This window comes from Artibeus jamaicensis, unplaced genomic scaffold (genome assembly GCF_021234435.1).
Source record: "Artibeus jamaicensis isolate MK-2021 breed Jamaican fruit bat unplaced genomic scaffold, CSHL_Jam_final contig_1028, whole genome shotgun sequence".
In the NCBI taxonomy this organism is placed as follows: domain Eukaryota; kingdom Metazoa; phylum Chordata; class Mammalia; order Chiroptera; family Phyllostomidae; genus Artibeus; species Artibeus jamaicensis.
The window spans coordinates 7,001,673-7,020,168 of record NW_026521201.1 but is presented as its reverse complement, the minus strand read 5'-3'; the positions used below and the strand labels follow the sequence as shown (position 1 = coordinate 7,020,168).

Genomic DNA, 18,496 nt, shown 5'->3' with positions numbered 1-18,496 from the left:
TGGGCAAGCGGAGAGGACCCTGTTGCTCCCTCTCTGACCCCGCCCCCACATAAAGCATCACAAACCAGTGACCTGGGTGGCTCCGCCTTGGTAAACAACTAAGACTTCGGTCCTCATATGTAACAGACACAAACAGATAAAAACATGGAAGAACAACTCAAGAGCCCCAGAGAAGATAAATCTAAGCGATGAAGAAATAGCCAAACTTTTAGATGCACAGTTCAAAACACTGGTGATCAGGATGCTCACAGAACTGGTTGATTTCAGTCACAAATTAGAGAAACATATGAAGGCTAAACTAATTGAAATGAAGGAAATTGCACAGGAAACCAATAGTAATGGAAAGGAAACTGGGACTCAAATCAAGGGAGTAGACCAGAAGGAAGGAAAAAAATGACTAAACAGAAAAGGATGAAGAAACAAGAATTCAAAAAAGTGAGGAGAGTCTTAGGAACCTCTAGGACATCTTTAAACATTCCAATATTTGAATTATAGGGGTACCAGAAGGGGAAGAGGAACAGCCACAAGTGGAAAACTTATTTGAACAAATAATAAAGGAGAAATTCCCCAATCTGGCAAAGGTAATAGACTTACAGGAAATCTAGGAAGCTCAGAGAGTCCCAAAGAAGGTGGACCCAAGAAGGAACACACCAAGGCACATCATAATTACATTAGCCAAGATTAAAATGAAGGAGAGAATCCTAGAAGCAGCAAGAGATAAGGGGGCAGTCACCTACAAAGGAGTTCCCATCAGACTGTCAGCTGATTTCTCAAAAGAGACCTTTCAGGCAAGAAGGGGCTGGAAAGAAATATTCCAAGTCATGAAAACCAAAGACCTACAACCAAGATTGCTCTATCCAGCAGAGTTTTCATTTAGAATGTTAGGACAGATAAAGTGCTTCTCAGATAAGACCAAATTCAAGGAGTTCATCATCACCAAGCCCTTATTATATGAAATGTTAAAGGGACTCATCTAAGAAAAAGAAGATAAAAAAGATAAACAGTGAAAGGCCAGCAAACTCACAGTTATCAACAACCACACCTAAAACAAAAGCAAACTAAGAGGACAGCTAGATCAGGAGCAGAACCATAGCAATGAAGATCTCAAGGAGGGTTAGCAACAGGGGAGTGGGAGGAGGAGAAGGGGGGAGAAGGTACAGAAAATAAGTAGCATAGACGGTAGGTAGAAAATAGATGGGGGGAGGGTAGGAATTGTAGGGGAAATATAGAATCTAAAGAACTTGAGACAAGTGTTCATGAACTAAAGAGGGGGAATGGTGGGGGAGGGGTATGCAGGGTGGAGGGAAATGTAGCGGGGGGAAATAGAAAAAATGTAATGGCATAATGAATAAAAATAAATAAATAATTTAAAAAAATAGCTACTACTAATGCCTAGAACTTTAAATAAAATGCATAAAACTGTTCTTGAGGGTAAAACTCACCAGTTTTCTATTCAATAAATACTTACTGATTTCTGTGGGATCCCCATATTTTCAGATGACTGTGAAAAACAATCAAGTTGTGAAGAATTTTTTTTTGCGTTAAGCACAAGAATATTTTTATTGTCCAGGAAAAATGTCTAAATCATAAATAATACTGCAAACAAGAGGGCTAGCTCTTCTTCATATGACAAATGCTCATCATCACTAAGAAAGAAACTCATGGATTTGAGAGCACATGTTCCAGAGATGTTTAAAACACTATAATTTTCAGTCTAAAATAAATTGAGTCATAGGACAATGTCACCTTAAATCATTCAGCAGAAACTACAAAAATGTAGGGTGTTTCTGTGGCACATTATATATGCTGTCTTAAAAGTACATTAAGAGAAAGGTATCTTCCACAAATTACTTACAACTTACTCAGGTGGCCTAAGAGGTCTCTGCCTCCACAGACCTCATGTAATCACTGAGTCTGTCAAGAATCCCTTAGAACCACAGTGCCAAGGTGATGGCTCCTGCTTCTTTCTGCTGCCTGAAAATCATTTTCAGGTTTGAAGAAAAAGTCACCTGCCACTATGGGGTACTGCTGGCAGTACAGGCAGCATTGATGAATGTGGCAGTTTAAAAAATGCTTTTATTTTTTTGGACCTGCATATTTATCTGTTTTGGAATGCAGTTGTTTCCTTACTGAGTTTCAAATATAAGACTGTTGTAGTCACATCACACACACACACACAGGCTCTGTCTGGGCTTTCAAAACAAGAGTAGGTGAAAAAGAGTTTGAGATACTTCTGGGCTGGTGACCAGTTATCAAAGAAATCCTAATTTGTTAATAAAATATGTAAATTTACTTGGAATGCCCCTATGTTCTACTTCCTGGGGACATAAGTATCCAAGTGGGCAAGGAGGAGGGCAAAGGCAGCCATGGCAAAGCAATCACATCAGTCATAATGCTTCTAAAGCACAAAAGTGTTTTTATAAGAAAAAAGTGGAGCTCTTGGGTCCTTGCTTCCAAGATGATCAAAAAGTATTTTCTCACTCCCAGCTATTAAATACAATCCAAGACAAATGCCTTACCAAAAATTGTACATGAACCATATTATACCAGTTTTAGCTTGTTTGTTTCTGAGAAAAAGGGAACATTACAGTGAGCCTCCTTCAGGCTTCATGAGTCTCTCCTATCTTCCTCCCTAAGACAACCAGGCAGATGGTCTCTAACTGCTTTAAAAATCTTTGGAACTAGAAACAACTACTCTTTTCAAGCTCTTGTGAATAAACTATTTTTTTAAAATAAGATAATAAAATTATTGCATTCTATGCTCTAAAAGGATGTTGGTAATGGCTAAATCAAAAAATATCTAAATCAAAAAATATCTTGAGACTAATAAAAATGGAAATGTATCATACCAAAATTTATGGGATGCAGCAAAAACTGTTCTGAAGAGAAAGAAATTTATGCAATAAATGCCTACCTCAAGAAACAAGAAAGACCTCAAATAAACATCCTAACTCAAGGAACTAGAAAAAAAAAACAAACAAAGCTAAAATTTAGTAGAAGGAAGGAAATACCAAAGATTATAGCAGAAATAAATGAAATAGAGACTAGAGGGACAACAAAAAGAACAATGAAATTAAAAGCTGGTTATTTGAAAAGATAAAATTGACAAACCTTTAGCTGGACTCTCCAAGAAAAAAAAGAGAGGACTCAAATATATAAAATCAGAAATGAAACAGGAGATTTTACAACTGATACCACAGAAATACAAAAAAACCATGGCAGGCTACTATGAACAGTTACATACCAACAAACTGGATAAATTAGAAGAAGTGGGTAAATTCCTAGAAAGATATAACCTACCAAGACTGAATTATGTTGAAATAAGAAATCTCAACAGACCAGTTACAAGTAAGGAGATCACCTTTTTTTGGACTATAAGATGCACTCCCTCTGCCTCCCAAATTTGGGAGGAATAATGGTTGTTAATGCTTCCGTTGAGTTCTGTTTACATTTACATTGGTTAAATATTATGTTTTTTATGTTATTAAATATTTTCCTTTTTTTGCTTCAAAATTTTTTCCCCTATTTTCCTCCTCTAAAACCTAGGTGCATCTTATGGTCCAAAAAATACGGGTAAATCAGTAATCAAAAAAACTTCCAACAAACGAAAGTTCAGAACCAGAAGGCATCTCTGGTGGATCTTATCAAACATTCGAAAAAGAAGTAAGACCAAACCTTCTCAAACTGTTAAAAAAAAAAAAAAAGATGAGAAGGGAATGCTTGCAAATCATTTTATAAGGCAAATATTACCCTGATACAAAAACCATACAAGGATGCCACAAGAAAATTACAGGCCTTTATCCTTAATGAACATACATGCACAACAAAATATAAGCAAACCGAATTTAACAATACGGTATAAGGATCATATATCATGATTGAGTAGGATTTATTCCAGGGATGCAAAGATGGGTTAACACCCACAAATTTGTCAATGTGATACACCACATCATAAAAATAAAAGATAAAAATATATGATCATCTCAATAGATGCAGAAAACACACTTGACAAAATTCAACATCCATTCATGATGAAATCTCTCAACAAAGTAGGTATAAAGAGAACATACCACAACATAATAAAGGCAATATATGACAAGTCCACAGCTAACAACTGTGAAAAGCTTAAAATTTTTCCTGTTAAGATCAGGAATAAGACAAGGATGCCCACTCTTGCCACTTTTATTCAACATAATATTAGCTTACCTAGAGCAATTAGGCAAGAAAAAGAAATAAAAGCCATACAAATTGGCAAGGAAGAAGTAAAAATGTCACTATTTGCAGAAAATCTGTTGCATTTATATACACTAATAATGAACTATCAGAAACAAATTACGAACATCCCATTTAAGGTTATATCAAAAGGAATAAAATACCTAGAAAAACATTTAACCAAGCCATTAAACAACTCAGTAAAAGAAATTGAAAAAGACACAAAAATGGAAAGCTATTTCATGCTCACAGATTACAAAAATATTGTTAAAATTTCCATTTCATACTACCCAGAGCAATCTTCATATCAAATGCCATCCTTATCAAAATTCTAATGGCATTTTTCACAGAAACAGAACAAAGACCCTCCCCTACAATTTGTATGAAACCATAAAAGACCCCAAAGAGCCAAAGCCATCTTGAAAAAGAAGAACTGCGCTAGCAGCATCATGTTCCCTGATTTTAAATTTTGAATTGGCCGAAAAGACTGTTTAGTTTTTCTGTAAAATAAAAGACGTAATCTTCATTTTCACCAATAACTATTGATTTGGATATTTTGAGCATGTCAGCTATCTTCCCTGTGGTAGAACATTGATTGTTCTCAATTAATGTCTTGATTTGATTGCTATCAATTTCAACTGCTCTCCCTGACCTGGAGCATTGTCAGCAAGAAATCAGTGCAAAACTTCACAAACTACTTTTGACACATTTGATAAGTTGCAGCACCTTCTCCATATACTGCATAAATCTTTTTCTTTCGTGTTTTACTTTTGTTTTTACCTTTCTTGAAAAAAATAAGGCACAATATGCTGAAAATGTCATGTATTTTCTTCAATCTTCAATATTAAAATGGCTACACAAAAAAATTCTCCAATGTTGTTTTTTTTTTTAAATGCACACTGATAAGACAGCTGTCACAATACAACCTAACAAAATTCTTTCGAATGAGGACACCTAAGTGCTATTAGAGCCATCATATGGAAAAAACCAAATGAACTTTTTGGCCAATCCAATATATTATAAAGTAAGAGGAATTAAAACAATATAGTACTGGCATAAAAGCAGACACAGAGAGAAGCAGAACAGGGAGCCCAGAAATAAACCCACACATATTTGGTCAATTCATTTATGATAAATGAGTTAAGACTATAGGATGTGGACAGAAAAGTTGCTTTAATAAATAGTGTTGGAAAAATTGGACAGCCATGTGCAAAAGAATGAAACTGGAACACTATCTTATACCATACACAAGAAAATAAATGGATTAAATACTTAAATGTAAAACATAAAATCTTAAAATTCCTAGAAAAAAACAGAGTTGGTAAGCTCCTTGACATAGTACTTGGCAATAATTTTTAACTTGACATTAAAAACAAAAGCAACAAAAGCAAAAGTGAGCAGTAAGTCTACATTAAACTAAAAAGCTTTTGCACAGCAAAGGAAACTACCAACAAAATGAAAATGTAACCTACCAAATGGCAGAAAATATTTTCAAATCATTTATACGATAAGGGTTTATACCCAAAATATATAAAAAACTCATACAATTCCACAGGCAAAAATCCCAAAATACCTGATTTAAAAATAGACTGATGATCTGAACATTTTTCTAAAGAAGACATACAGATGGACAACAGGTACATGAAAAGATTCTCTAATCACTAATCATCAGGGAAATATAAGTCAAAAGCACAATGAGATTTCACCTCACGCTTGTAAGACTGGCTATGATGAAAAAGACAAGAAATAAGTGCTGGAGAGGATGTGGAGAAAATTCCACTGTTGGTGGAAATGTAAACTGGTGCAGTCACTATAGGAATCAGTATGGAAGTTCCTCAACAACTTAGAACTACCTTATGCACCAGGAATTCCACTTGTATTTATCTGTAGGAGATGAAAACAGTAAATCAAAAAGATGTATGTACCCCATGTTCATCACAGCATTATTTAAAATAGCCATGGAAACAACCTAAGTGTCCATTTGATGGACAAATGGCAAAAGAAATTCTGATATAGCCCCAGCTGGTGTGGCTCAGTGGATTGAGTGCCAGCCTGTGAACCAAGGGTCACCAGTCTGATTCCTAGTCAGGGCACATGCCTGGGTTGCTGGCTGGGTCGTCGGTGGGGGTGCATGAGAGGCAACCATCCACTGATGTTTTTCCCTCTCGTTCTCTCCTTTTTCCTTTCTATCTAAAAATAAAGAAACTAAAATCTTAAAGAAATTCTAATATATCTATATCTATATATTATAATATATATTCTATTATATACATCCATATATATAATGTCCATATATACAATGGAATATTATTCAGCCATAAAAAATGAAATCTCACCATTTGTGACAACATCAATGGACCTTGAGGACATAACACTAAGTTAAACAGATCAGAGAGAGAGAGACAAATACCAGATGATCCCTGAGCCCGGGCCTGGTGGCTCAGCTGGTTGAGTGTTATCCCGTACACCAACAAGATTGTGGGTTTGGCCCCTGGTTAGGGAGGGCATGAGAAGTAACCAATTGATACTCCTCTCTCACATGGAGGAGTATTAATTTCTCTCCCTCTCTTCCTCCCTCACTCCCCCCTCTCTAAAATCAAAACTCTGGTCCTCAAGTGAGGATTAAAAAAACCCTAAACAAACAATCCACTTCCTAAAAAAAAAATGACAAAAAACCCCAAGCTCATAGATAAAGAGAAAAGCAGACTGGCGGTTGTCAGAGGCAGGAGTAGCAGGTGGGAGAAATAGATGAGCTGTTTTTGGTTTTTATAAAAAGTAATCAAATAAATTGAATAATAATAAAAGGAGAACATAACAGAATTATTGTATTTTATACTCTAAAAGGGTATTAGTAATGGCTGTTATCTAAAAGAACAGTGTTGCTGAGGATGAGGAAAAGGAAACCTTTGAGCACTATTTGTAGAAATGTAAACCAATGCAGCCACTATAGAAAATAGGTTCCTTCAAAAGTTAAAAACAGAACTACCAAATGATTCAGCAATTCCACTTGTAGGTATGTATCAAAAGGAAAAAAAATCACTATCTCAAAAAGAAAGCTGCATCTATACATTCACTATAGCATTATTTACAACAGACAAGACATAAAAACAACCTAAGTGTCCACTGATGGATGAATAGATAAGAAAACGTGTTACTTTTATACAATGGAATATTAATGCCATAAAAATGAAGTAAATACTGCCATTTGTGACAGCATGGAGGGACCTTGAAGGTATTAAGCCTAGTGAAGCAAGTGAGACAGAGAAGGAGAAATACTGAATGATCTAACTTATATGTGGAAATTAAAAACCTGAATTCATAGATACAGGAGCAGATGATGGTTGCTGGAGGAGGAGGTTGGTGAGATGAGTGAAAGGGACAAAGGGTGAAAATTTAGAGTTATGAGGCAAATTAAGTCCTGGAGATGTAATGACAGCATGGTGACCAAATTAACAAAAAAACTGTAACTGTGTGAGGTGATGGATGTTAACTAAACTTATTGTGGCAATCATTCGGCAATATATACAATATATGAGAACATTATGCTGTATACCTAAAGCTAATACGATGTTATAAGTCAATTACCTCTGAATAAAACAGGGATATGGGGTGTTGTTATGTATAGAAAGAGCTCTGGTTTAAACAAATATCAGGGGAGCAGTTTAAATGGAGTCAAAGTTAATTAAGACATTCATTTATAAATTTCTTCTTCATGGACACAAATTTGTCCATGACATACTCCAACTCTTTCATTATCTCTCCATTAAAACCATCTTACATTGTATATACAATCAGATTATTATTTTTCTTCATATCTAACCTAGAATGCCTACTCACAATGTCATTATAAAGTTGTTTTTCTTGTTTTTCCTTCAATACTAAATATCAGAAAGCTAGGACCAATGCACAGTTAATCTGGGAGGTAACTAACTTCCTAAAGTACTTTTTTATCCATAGCATCTCATCCTCTATGAGACTTTCAAAATGAGAGTATTAAAAAGAAACACACAAGTACCTGGCTGGCATAGCTCAGTGGATTGAACGCGGGCCTGCGAACCAGAGTATTGCGGTTCGATTCCCAGTCAGGGCACATGCCTGGGTTGCAGGCCAGTTCCCAGCAGGGGACGCATGAGAGGCAACCATACATTGATATTTCTCTCCCACTCTTTCTCCTTCCCTCCCCCTCTCTCAAAAAATAAATAAATAAAATATTTTAAAAAAGAAACACAAATTTTATATATAAAGGAAACAATCATATTATCTGGCAATTTGCCACTCCTATAATATTCAATATTCAGAAAGTCAATATTCAATAAATACTCACTGAATGCCTATTACTGTATTTTGCTATATATAATGTGCACTTTTTTTGCCAAAATTTTTTAGGGAAAAATAAGGACGTCCACTATACATGGCATAATGATTACATACCATGGGTATAATAATGGGCATAATAATCCCATGCATAATGCACACAAAAACATGGGTGGGTATTATACACGGCAAAATTACAGGGTATTTGCCTAAGAACACTTAAAGTGACCTGTACTGTCACTTTATACTGCTCCTGGTGATATAGGACTAATAAAGTAGATTTTCGGACAAAGAATATTCCCAGAAATAGAGGGATATTTTGTAACAAAGGTCAGTTTATCAGGAGTACACAATAATCATAAATGGGTATGCAAATAATAGCAGAGCTTCAAAATACAGAAAGCAAAAATTGACAGAATTTGAAAGACAAGCAGAAAAATTTCAATTAAACTTGAAGATTAAAACTTCTCTCTCAGCAATGAAGAGATTGGACCCCTGTACCTGAACCACAAAATTTTTTTAGTAAAGCCCTGCACTCTATCAAGCACCAGTACCTTATCGATATTTATACAACACTATATGCAATAACTAAAGAATACTGTTCCCTTCAAGAGTATGTGGCATATTCACTAGATATTTATCCATGTGCAACTAAAATATAATCCTGTTCATGTTTAGGTATGAGGGGGAGATGTGTCCTGTTAAGGCATGCTGAGAAGTTTGTATGTTCTGCTAAAATAGACCAGGGAGCTCTGGCTGGTGTAGCTCAGTGGACTGAGCTCGGGCCTGTGAAGCAAAGGGTTGCTGGTTCGATTCCTAGTCAGGGCACATGCCTGGGTTGCAGGCCAGGTCCCCAGTGGGGGACACATGAGAAGCAACCACACATTGCTGTTTCTCTCTCTCTCTATCTCCTTCCTGTCCCCTCTCTCTAAAAATAAATAAATAAAATATTTTAAAAATAGACCAGGCAAATTCATTTAGAAGATGAGCCTGGTGAACAATATTCAACTACTGCCTGGCCCCACATGCTTCATGATGACAAATACCTACCATGGTAGGATACAGAATGGGTAAAGAGAATTAGCACACCGATTCTCTCAGCTGAAGCTTTGTCTGGCGTGCCACATTCTAACTCACTGAGCTTTTTCATTGGTACCTGGTATTTCACGTTCTTTCACATCCTCAGGATAAAGTCATTTGGAAAGCTTCCCATCCTCACAGTACATGCCCCTTTCCACAACTTACCTCATCATCCTTCTTGGCTGTGTTTGCTAGTGAGAGGGCTACACATGTCCCAACATTTTAGGAAGTATAACACCCAGACACAGACTTTTCAAGGAGAACTGACTTGAAAAGAGTGATATCACTAAGAAGCATGGGCAGTTAATCCAGGGAGTGCAAGAGACACTAATACATGTGAACTTATTAATCATAATTATTATTTTTTTCCTAAGGAAAGGATTTCCTTAGTCAAACCTCCAGGGCATCAGATCAAAGGGAGATATTACCACAGCTGGGCTATGTTTTCCAGCCAACTGGCATGGAAAGGAGAATCTAGACAGTATTCTGGCAACTGTTTAACACAGCAACAATCTGTAACAGACAGGGAAAGAATTCTGTAGGCTGACTTTTAAAAAAGTGTTCCTTTACTTCTTATTTTTGAGGACAGTTTGAGAGTCATGTCAAAGCCCCAGGGGATATCCTTGGTAAGCACTCTGGAAGAATTATTGACCTTGAGAATTCAGAGCATTCTTCTATAAATAGAAACAAAAGGTTTTATTTCACAGTGCAGGTTGCTTTTTAAAAAAGACTACATATTTATATTTAATTATCATAAAAGTATATCCCAAATCTACTGGCAGAATACTTGGTCTATTTTCTATTTCCAGTTTGATGTAGGTCTCTGTAAACCTTGCCAGGACACTGTAAAGTCACACTGGATAGAATACTTTGTTAATAAAATAGCAATAGGAGAAATTTACTTATATGCCCTGGAAGTTCTCCCAAAATGTACTTAAAAATTATAAAATTGACTATTATCACACAACAACAACAAAAAAGCCACAAAACCCAAACCCCACTATGTCAGAAGCACAGGAAGACACAAAGGAATCATGTGAAAATGAGAAACCAGACAGCACACCAAAAGATTTTATGAATTACAGAAAAACATGATGTGACAATGATTGTGTGAAAAGAAAATGAGAGCAAACAAGCAAAAAAATATTTCTATAGTTAAGGAAAGCTGTTTCTCACCGTTCTGAACAAAATGGCTGCACTAAGATCATCAGATTGGCTATGCCCATATACCCTCCTCCTCATCCTATGGGGTGGGAGACGACAGAGGGAACAGTGCCCCAGAGCAGCATGGAAATGAAAAAGAGTTGGTTAGTATTTAAAACAAAGACATAAGCATAAGTAGGAGAAAAATGGTCTCTAATATCTTGACTCTTTACATTAGATTCTAATTCCCTAAACTGCCAAAATTAGTAATTAGTTTGTCATTACACTTCTATGCTTCCTTCCTTTCCAAGATGCTGTCTCTATCCCAGGGCTTATCTGGGCAAAATTATCAAGTTGGAAGTTCTTTATTATTTGCCTTCGTTAACCTTTCTCCATTTTTGTTTGCCTCCCACTAATACCAGGTATCCAACTTGTATTTATTATCAAAACCTGTTTCAAGAAAAAGATCTAATACCCATATTGTACACACTGGCATAAATTTAATCCTGGGTATCCAGAAGCAAGTGGAGAAAACAAAATGACTTCCTGAGAGACTGCTAACCTTGGGCAGACAGCTCTTTATTTTGCACACACTACAGATTGGCTTGCCTAAGGTTTAGTAAAGGTCATCATACTATGACTATACCTTCTGAATTTTAGAAGAATTGCAGTTTGGATATCATTGCTGCTTTCATCTGTAGTATTTCTTCTTTTTCTCCTAACATGGCTGTCATTTAGTGGAGATGTTTAGTGAGGGAGTTTCTCTTGACTTTTTGATCACATAGATGTAATTATTTAACTATTATTTCCCCCCTCAGCTATACATTTTAAGATTGAGTATGATGAAGATGTTGAAATCTGATTTTGGCAATGGGATATGAGGTAATCTGTTCACCATTCTCTCCCATCCATCACTTCCAACATCTTGGGAGAGTTCCCTTCTTTCTAAAAACTACAGTTATATATGGTTTCCTTCAGACTCATTGATGCTTCTTTTGCATTGATGAGAAGTTGAAGGAAACAATTTTCCTTGAGAATGACATATACTGGAGGGATCCACCAAGGAAATGGAGTAAAGAAACTGTGTTTCAATTTTCATGTTTAATAGGTGATGAGCAGAGACTTTAAAATCTGCAGTTACAGAATAGTTACCTCTACAGAGAGCTGTGCCGCACTGAGCTCACAAGACTTATTTTTCTAATAAGGCATTATTTCTTTACTGAGAAAAGCAGGACAGTTACAAATTAGTATGTGTCTCTGAAAAGATTAAGATTTTTTCTCAACCTAATTTAAGAATTCTTTATCATCCTCAAATCTTTTGAATAATTCCTCTTAAAACATTCAGCATAATCTATCACCTTCCTATACAGAAATTGAATTTGTTTTAAAAAATGTGAAAGAATTTTCAGAAACTGGTTATTTTTATTTTTCTAACTTATACCCAAGAATCTGCAGCATGGAAGTACAAAATACATAAAAATAAAAGCATATTGGTTTTTTATAACACATTCGAGATCCCACTTACCTGGTCTGGGGAGGGTTTATGATTGCTTTGATTGGAATGGGAGGATCTGAAGTGGTCATCTTCATAGTTATCGGCCATAAGCTTCATTCGATTTTGCGTCTAAGAAGAAATGATTCATAAGGTTAAATTTACATTAAAATTCTATGACACTGTAAAGTAACAAATGCCTTAAGAATGTCATAAGGAAGGATAAAACTAATTCTGTCTAAAATGAAATAAACAGGATTTCTGAGGATATTGGACAAAAAAAGATTAGGCACAGCTATGAACTGAATTGTGTCCCTTCAAAATTCATTTTGGAACTGTCCCCAATGTGACTATAGATGGGAGTAGTCTTTTGGAGATATTTAAGGTTAAATGAGGTCACTGGGGGGGGGGTCCCTAAAACAGGACGACTGTGGCCTTGTAAGAAGAGAGATATCCCTTCCCTGTTTTCTTCTCTGCCGTGTGAGGACATAGGAAGAAGGCGTCTTTTCCAAGCTCAGAGACAGCTCTCTCATCAGGAAGTGAATCAGCTGGCACCTTGATCTTGGTCTTCCCGGCCTCCAGAATTGTAAGAAAATAAGTTTCTGTAGTGTAAGCCACCTACTCTATGGTGTTTTGTTATGGCAACCTGAGCAAACTAAGACAGGCACCTAAATTGGTATAGGAATTTAAGTGGGGAGGAGGAATAATCTCAAATTAAGCACTTTAAGCACTGCTTGTTTTTATTTTTATTTTTAAATAAAGACTGGCCCTGGCTGGTGTAGCTCAGTGGATTGAGCGTGGGCCTGTGAACCAGACAATCACGGTTTCATTCCCAGTCAGGGCACATGCCTGGGTTGCAGGCCAGTTCCCTGCAGGCCAGTTCCCAGCAGGGGACACATGAAAGGCAACCACACATTGATGTTTCTCTCCCTCTCTCCTTCCCTTCCCCTCTAAAGATAAATAAATAAAATCTTTAAAAAATAAAAAAATAAATAAAGACTGGATTACACTATACATAGGATAGGACTCTGCAATTATTTTTTCCCTTCATGATATACAAACCCATCTTTCCATGTTCTGTAAGAACTACTCATCCTTTCTAACAACTATTCCATTTAAGGGGGGAGTTATATAACATACAGACTGTAAATATTAGAAAAGAAGTTATCTGTAAATGAAATGATTACATACCTAGAAAATCTTAGATGGTAACCCACCCATTTTTGACATTGATTCTGTAAATGCTGACTCTAATATGCAGCTTACAGATGGACAGCATGCTTGTATAGGAATCCTAGGAATTAACTTCAAAATATACAAACTCTGATCTTCAGAGATTTTCTGACCTTCAAACTTATGGACAGGATGATGTGAAGTCACCATAACTCACCCAGAATGACACACACTGGACCATCACTTGCCTTATCAGTATGCACTGTTCGAGTCTGCACATAGGGAACTTTTCAACTCCTGCCTTTGATCGCTCTGTTCTGTTCCCCTTTCCCTCCTTATGAAAACCTCTGCCTCCACAGAGAGGTGGAGATGGGCTTTGAGACAAGAGTCCGCCATCTTCCAGGGTGCCAGCACCTGAATAAACCATGCTGCTCAAAACCTGCCTCTTGAGTACTGGCTTTCGAAGTGGCAGACAGCTGGACTTGCATTTGGTTACAATCAGACAGAAGCTACACATACAATATTCAATATCTTTTCTTCAAACCACAAATAAACAATTCAAGTTTTTGAAACTAAGTCAAAGACTTTGAAATCCTGTTCTTTAACCCTAGACTAGAAGAGAATTATTACTATTACTTTCTTTTCTCAACTGAAAGAGGACTGAATTGGTGATTCTATGTGATTGGTTAACTTAAGCCCTGAATACATGGGGGAAAAATATATATGTAGCATCGCCTAAAACCCTGGAATTTACTTATAAAAAAATTGTGTGTTAACACGTTTAAACTTCAGTTACCTTCAAAGTAACTCTCCATTTGATGCAATACATGTATCGAGACTTTTTCTCACTATTCAAAACAGTTTTTAAACTTGTCGATTTTGATGCCCTTTAGTGCTTCTGCCATTTTTTTGTTTCACTTCTTCCATGTAGGCAAAACGTTTCCCTTTGAGAACTTTTTTCATTGGGGAAACAAAGAAACAAAAGTCGCTTGAGGTGAGATTGGGTGATTAGGAAAGGTGGGGTACAGAGATTCATGATGTTTTTGGTCAAAAAACTACTGAAAAGTTAGTGGTGGTGTGAGCAGGTCCATTCCTAAATCACCCATCATAAGATAGGCAAATGCACTGAGTCTTCCAAAAAAATTCACTGAAGCTGAATGCAGCATCTCAAAACAGCACTAGCTGGTACACTGATACAGAATGTATCTGTACCAGTCTAGGTACAGATACCAGTCCCATACCTCCCTAGATGAGGACCGGATCCTAGGACACTCACCTAGCAGGGAAGCCTGTACTACAGGGGGCCCGCCTCCAGAAGATAATTCTGTTTTTCTGGGGCCCCCTCATATATTTTATATATTATAAATTAACATTATATATAACATTTATGTATATTATATATAAGCATTATGTATATATGCTCATAAAATGTTTTAGAATATTCACTTTGCAGAGCAAGCAATTCAGAAGAAAATGTAGGATACACCATACATAAAGTCAAACAGCAATATATACTGTATTAATACAATAGTTCTAAAGTTTTAAAAGCATTAAAAATAAAATTGTTAGTATATGATTTAAAGGTTTCACTGAAGATTACCTGAAAAATAAAAATAAATCACACCTAAATTCCTCTAATTGGTGATAATCATTGTTGATATTTAGGAGCATCCATTCAGCCTCTTCCTATGAACATAAACAGTGCCATGCTCTTCTAATTTATTCTATTTCTGCTATAACATAGTGATTTTAAAGTTACTATATTTTACAGTATATTTTGATATCTGGTAGGGCATGCTGTCCTTCCCCTCCACTAATTCTGCTTTAAATTTGATTGCATACCTTCTACACATTTGCTGTACTAGATGAATTAAAAACATTTTATCTAGTTCCACAGAAAACTTTACAGAGATTTTTCTTTGGTATTTTTTCCTGTAATGAATGATGCCTAGGCAAAGGCTATGGAGCAAAACTGCCTGAGTCTGAATTCTAGTTCTGCCCCTTACCAGCTATCTAAGTTTGGATACTCCACTTAAATGCTCTGAGCTTCAGCCTTTTCACCTTTAAAACAAACAAAAATACTTCCCTGACAAAAGACTGTTGTGAGGATCAATTCACTGACCTAACACAAGCATTTAGAAAGCTACCTGGCAAAGACAACACCCAATAAATTTTAGCTATCACCACCCTTATAAATATTTTTGATGTCATTGAATATTATTCTAAAATCTAATTTTAACTGGCTGCATAGTATTTAACTGAATGGATGTTTAATGAATCACATATTGTTGGGCATTTAGTTCTTCATATTTTTACCTAATAATATACACACATTTCTATGTCAGTTCCTCCCTCTACTACAAAATGAAAGCAAAGAAAATATGAATAAAAAATTATCTGTGATAACAATTTGTCTTCTGAGATAACTTACAGTGACCTTGAAGATAGGCAGGGTAATTTTTTTTTATGTCATGTTGTATCGTGTGACACGTAGAAGTCTTCTGCAAAGTAGCTCTTGGAAAGGAGGAAGGAGAGAGGAAAGGACAAAGTGTTGTAGCCAGAAAGTGAGCAAAACATCTGCACGTCATGCATCTGGTTAGGGAAGTTTTCCATGTCAACTTTGATAAGAATGTGCAGTGAAAGGATACTTGGCTAGTTATTTTCTCAGAACATGATGCACTTAATCTTTAATACCTGATAAGTAGTGCAAGTTAAAAAAACTTAAGAACTAATGAAGCACACACAAATTCCCCTTGAAGGCAGAATGCATTTCAAGTATTTCTTAGGAAGGAGTATAAAAGCCTCCCAAAGGAACTGATCACAGTAGACAGATAAGATCAAAGACCACTCATTTGATCCATGTAAGAGAATGAACAAATAATCATAAGAACTTCTGCATTTTGAAAAGACATGAAAAATTTCAAAGTTTAGTGTTCTTAGGCCTGGTATTCAGAAACTGCGTGAGTCTCTGCAGTCATCAGGGTGAACACTAAATATCAGATGACCCACAGGGCATTAGGTATTATACAGATTGTATAAATGACTGTGCATTTAAGGTCTTGTAGTACGCTTTTCTTAAAGTCAATAAAACAAGCAAAAGAAATAAGTCCTTCGTGTTTCACTGACATGAAAAGTACTTTATATCCAAATATTCTCCCTCTTTGAACCACGCCACGTGCATGTAGAGTAGAAATCCCCTTGTTCTGATGACATAAAAAAATAAGACTCTGAAGGAAATGAAATAAAAGGAACTTGCTGAAATACACTTTAGTTGTAAATGCATATCTATGTATATAGGTGTACATATCCTCAAAGAGAAAAAGGAGTTCACTGTTGATTCTGCTCATCTTTTCTTTTATTCTATGACTAAGATGTTGATGCCCAAAGTGTTAGAGAAACTATATTTCATAGAAAAATTCTTAATTAAGCTAAACAACAGTACATGTTAGTATTATAAGGTTTGAATTTTGATCAGAACTATCTACTGGGTCATCAATCTTTGCTTTTTAGGTTTGTGATAGTGCTATTAACTTACCTAAGTACGTTTTAGAAATAATTATATGGTGGGACTGCATATTGGTGCAGCCACTGTGGAAAGCAGAATGGAGATGACTCAAAAAATTTAAAATGGACCTGCCTTTTGACCCAACAATCCCACTTCTGGAAATATATCTGAAGGAACCCACAACACAAATACAAAAGAACATAAACACCCCTGTGTTCACTGCAGCATTATTTACAGTTGCCAAGATTTGGAAGCAGCATAAGTGTCCATCAGTAGATGAGTGGATACAATTACAAGACATTTATACAATGGAATACTACTCAGCTGTACAAAAGAAGACAGTTTTACCCTTTGCAACTGTATGAATGGACCTGGAGAACATTATGCTAAGTGAAACAAGCCAGTTAGAGAAAGATGAGTACCATATGATCTCACTCATATGTGGAATCTAATGAGCAAACCGAACTAACAAGCAAAACACAGACAGACTCATAGGTGGAGAACAGGATGACAGCTAAGGGGGTGGGAAGGTTAGGGGTGGAGGGACTGAGTAAAAAGGAAAAAGGGCTCACGGACATGGACAACAGTGTGGTGACTGCAGGAGGGAGGAAGGGAGGTATAAGAGGACTAAATGTAATGGAGAAAAGTACAATAAAAATTAAATAAAAAGTTAAAAAAGAAATAGATCATTTTTTCAGCATGCCTTAAAGTTTTGTATCAGACAATGATTTTATGTTAAAGGGGTTTATGTTTTTGAAAATGTTTTATAATAGGAATTATTTTAAATGTTTTTGAAACATTTACATATTTATTTACTTGTACCCTTTTATATATTAGCTTTTACATTATATTTGAAGGAAACGAAGCTGTATTTCTTAACAAATATTTCACAGTTGAAAAAAAATGGTAGGAAAATAGGATTAACTTTATACAAGTTATGTAATTTATCACACCCGAATTATCCCCTTGAAACCGAAGTTTAAAATTTTTTTCTACCAGTAGATGAAAAGCCTAGTTGTTTTTAGAGATAAGTTCCACCAACCATAAAACAGCAAATAATTCCTACCTTATAATAATTGTTATAAAAAATACAATAAAAGGAAAGTTCTCTGACTCATTTCATGAGTTTAGCATAATTTTGATGCTAAAACCAGAGACAGTACCAAAAAATCAGAGGCCCATATTATGTACAAATGTAGATATAAAAATTCTAACTAAAATATTAGCAATTTGTAAAAAATACACTGTTACTAAGTACAATTTATCTTAACAGTTTAGGAATGGTTTAATATTTAGATTTAGACTGAGGGAGCAAAGTAGGATAATGTAACTTCAATATATCACAAAAAGCCTTGAGAAAATGAGGCTGTAGTGGTAGGATGTAGCCAGATAGGGAAGGGCCTTCATATGTTGTCCATTGTGGTGGCTACCTGCTGCCAGTGGATTTTTTAAAGGCAGGATAGTGTCAAGGTCAAATTTTCTACTGGAAGATAACTGTAATAGCAATTTAAAGAAGCAATAAGATAGTAAACCAGTGGTAATGCAGATGAAATAGTGCACTTAATTATAGGGGAATA

The 18,496-nt window shown here is 35.8% G+C and overlaps 1 protein-coding gene across 13 annotated transcripts in view; it reads right to left on the bottom strand.

Annotated features, from left to right (window-relative positions):
• ERC1 (ELKS/RAB6-interacting/CAST family member 1) overlaps positions 1-18,496 on the bottom strand; it is a 616,103-nt gene that overhangs the window by 79,704 nt on the left and 517,903 nt on the right. For 8 of the 13 annotated variants that reach the window (XM_053662623.1, XM_053662620.1, XM_053662638.1 and 5 more), the window contains one exon: positions 12,275-12,373. In XM_053662623.1, coding sequence (XP_053518598.1) covers positions 12,275-12,373 — 99 coding nt within the window. Of the gene's footprint in view, positions 1-10,782; positions 10,850-12,274; positions 12,374-18,496 lie in introns of all 13 variants that reach the window. The other 5 variants (XM_053662643.1, XM_053662641.1, XM_053662657.1 and 2 more) reach the window with 1 other exon arrangement.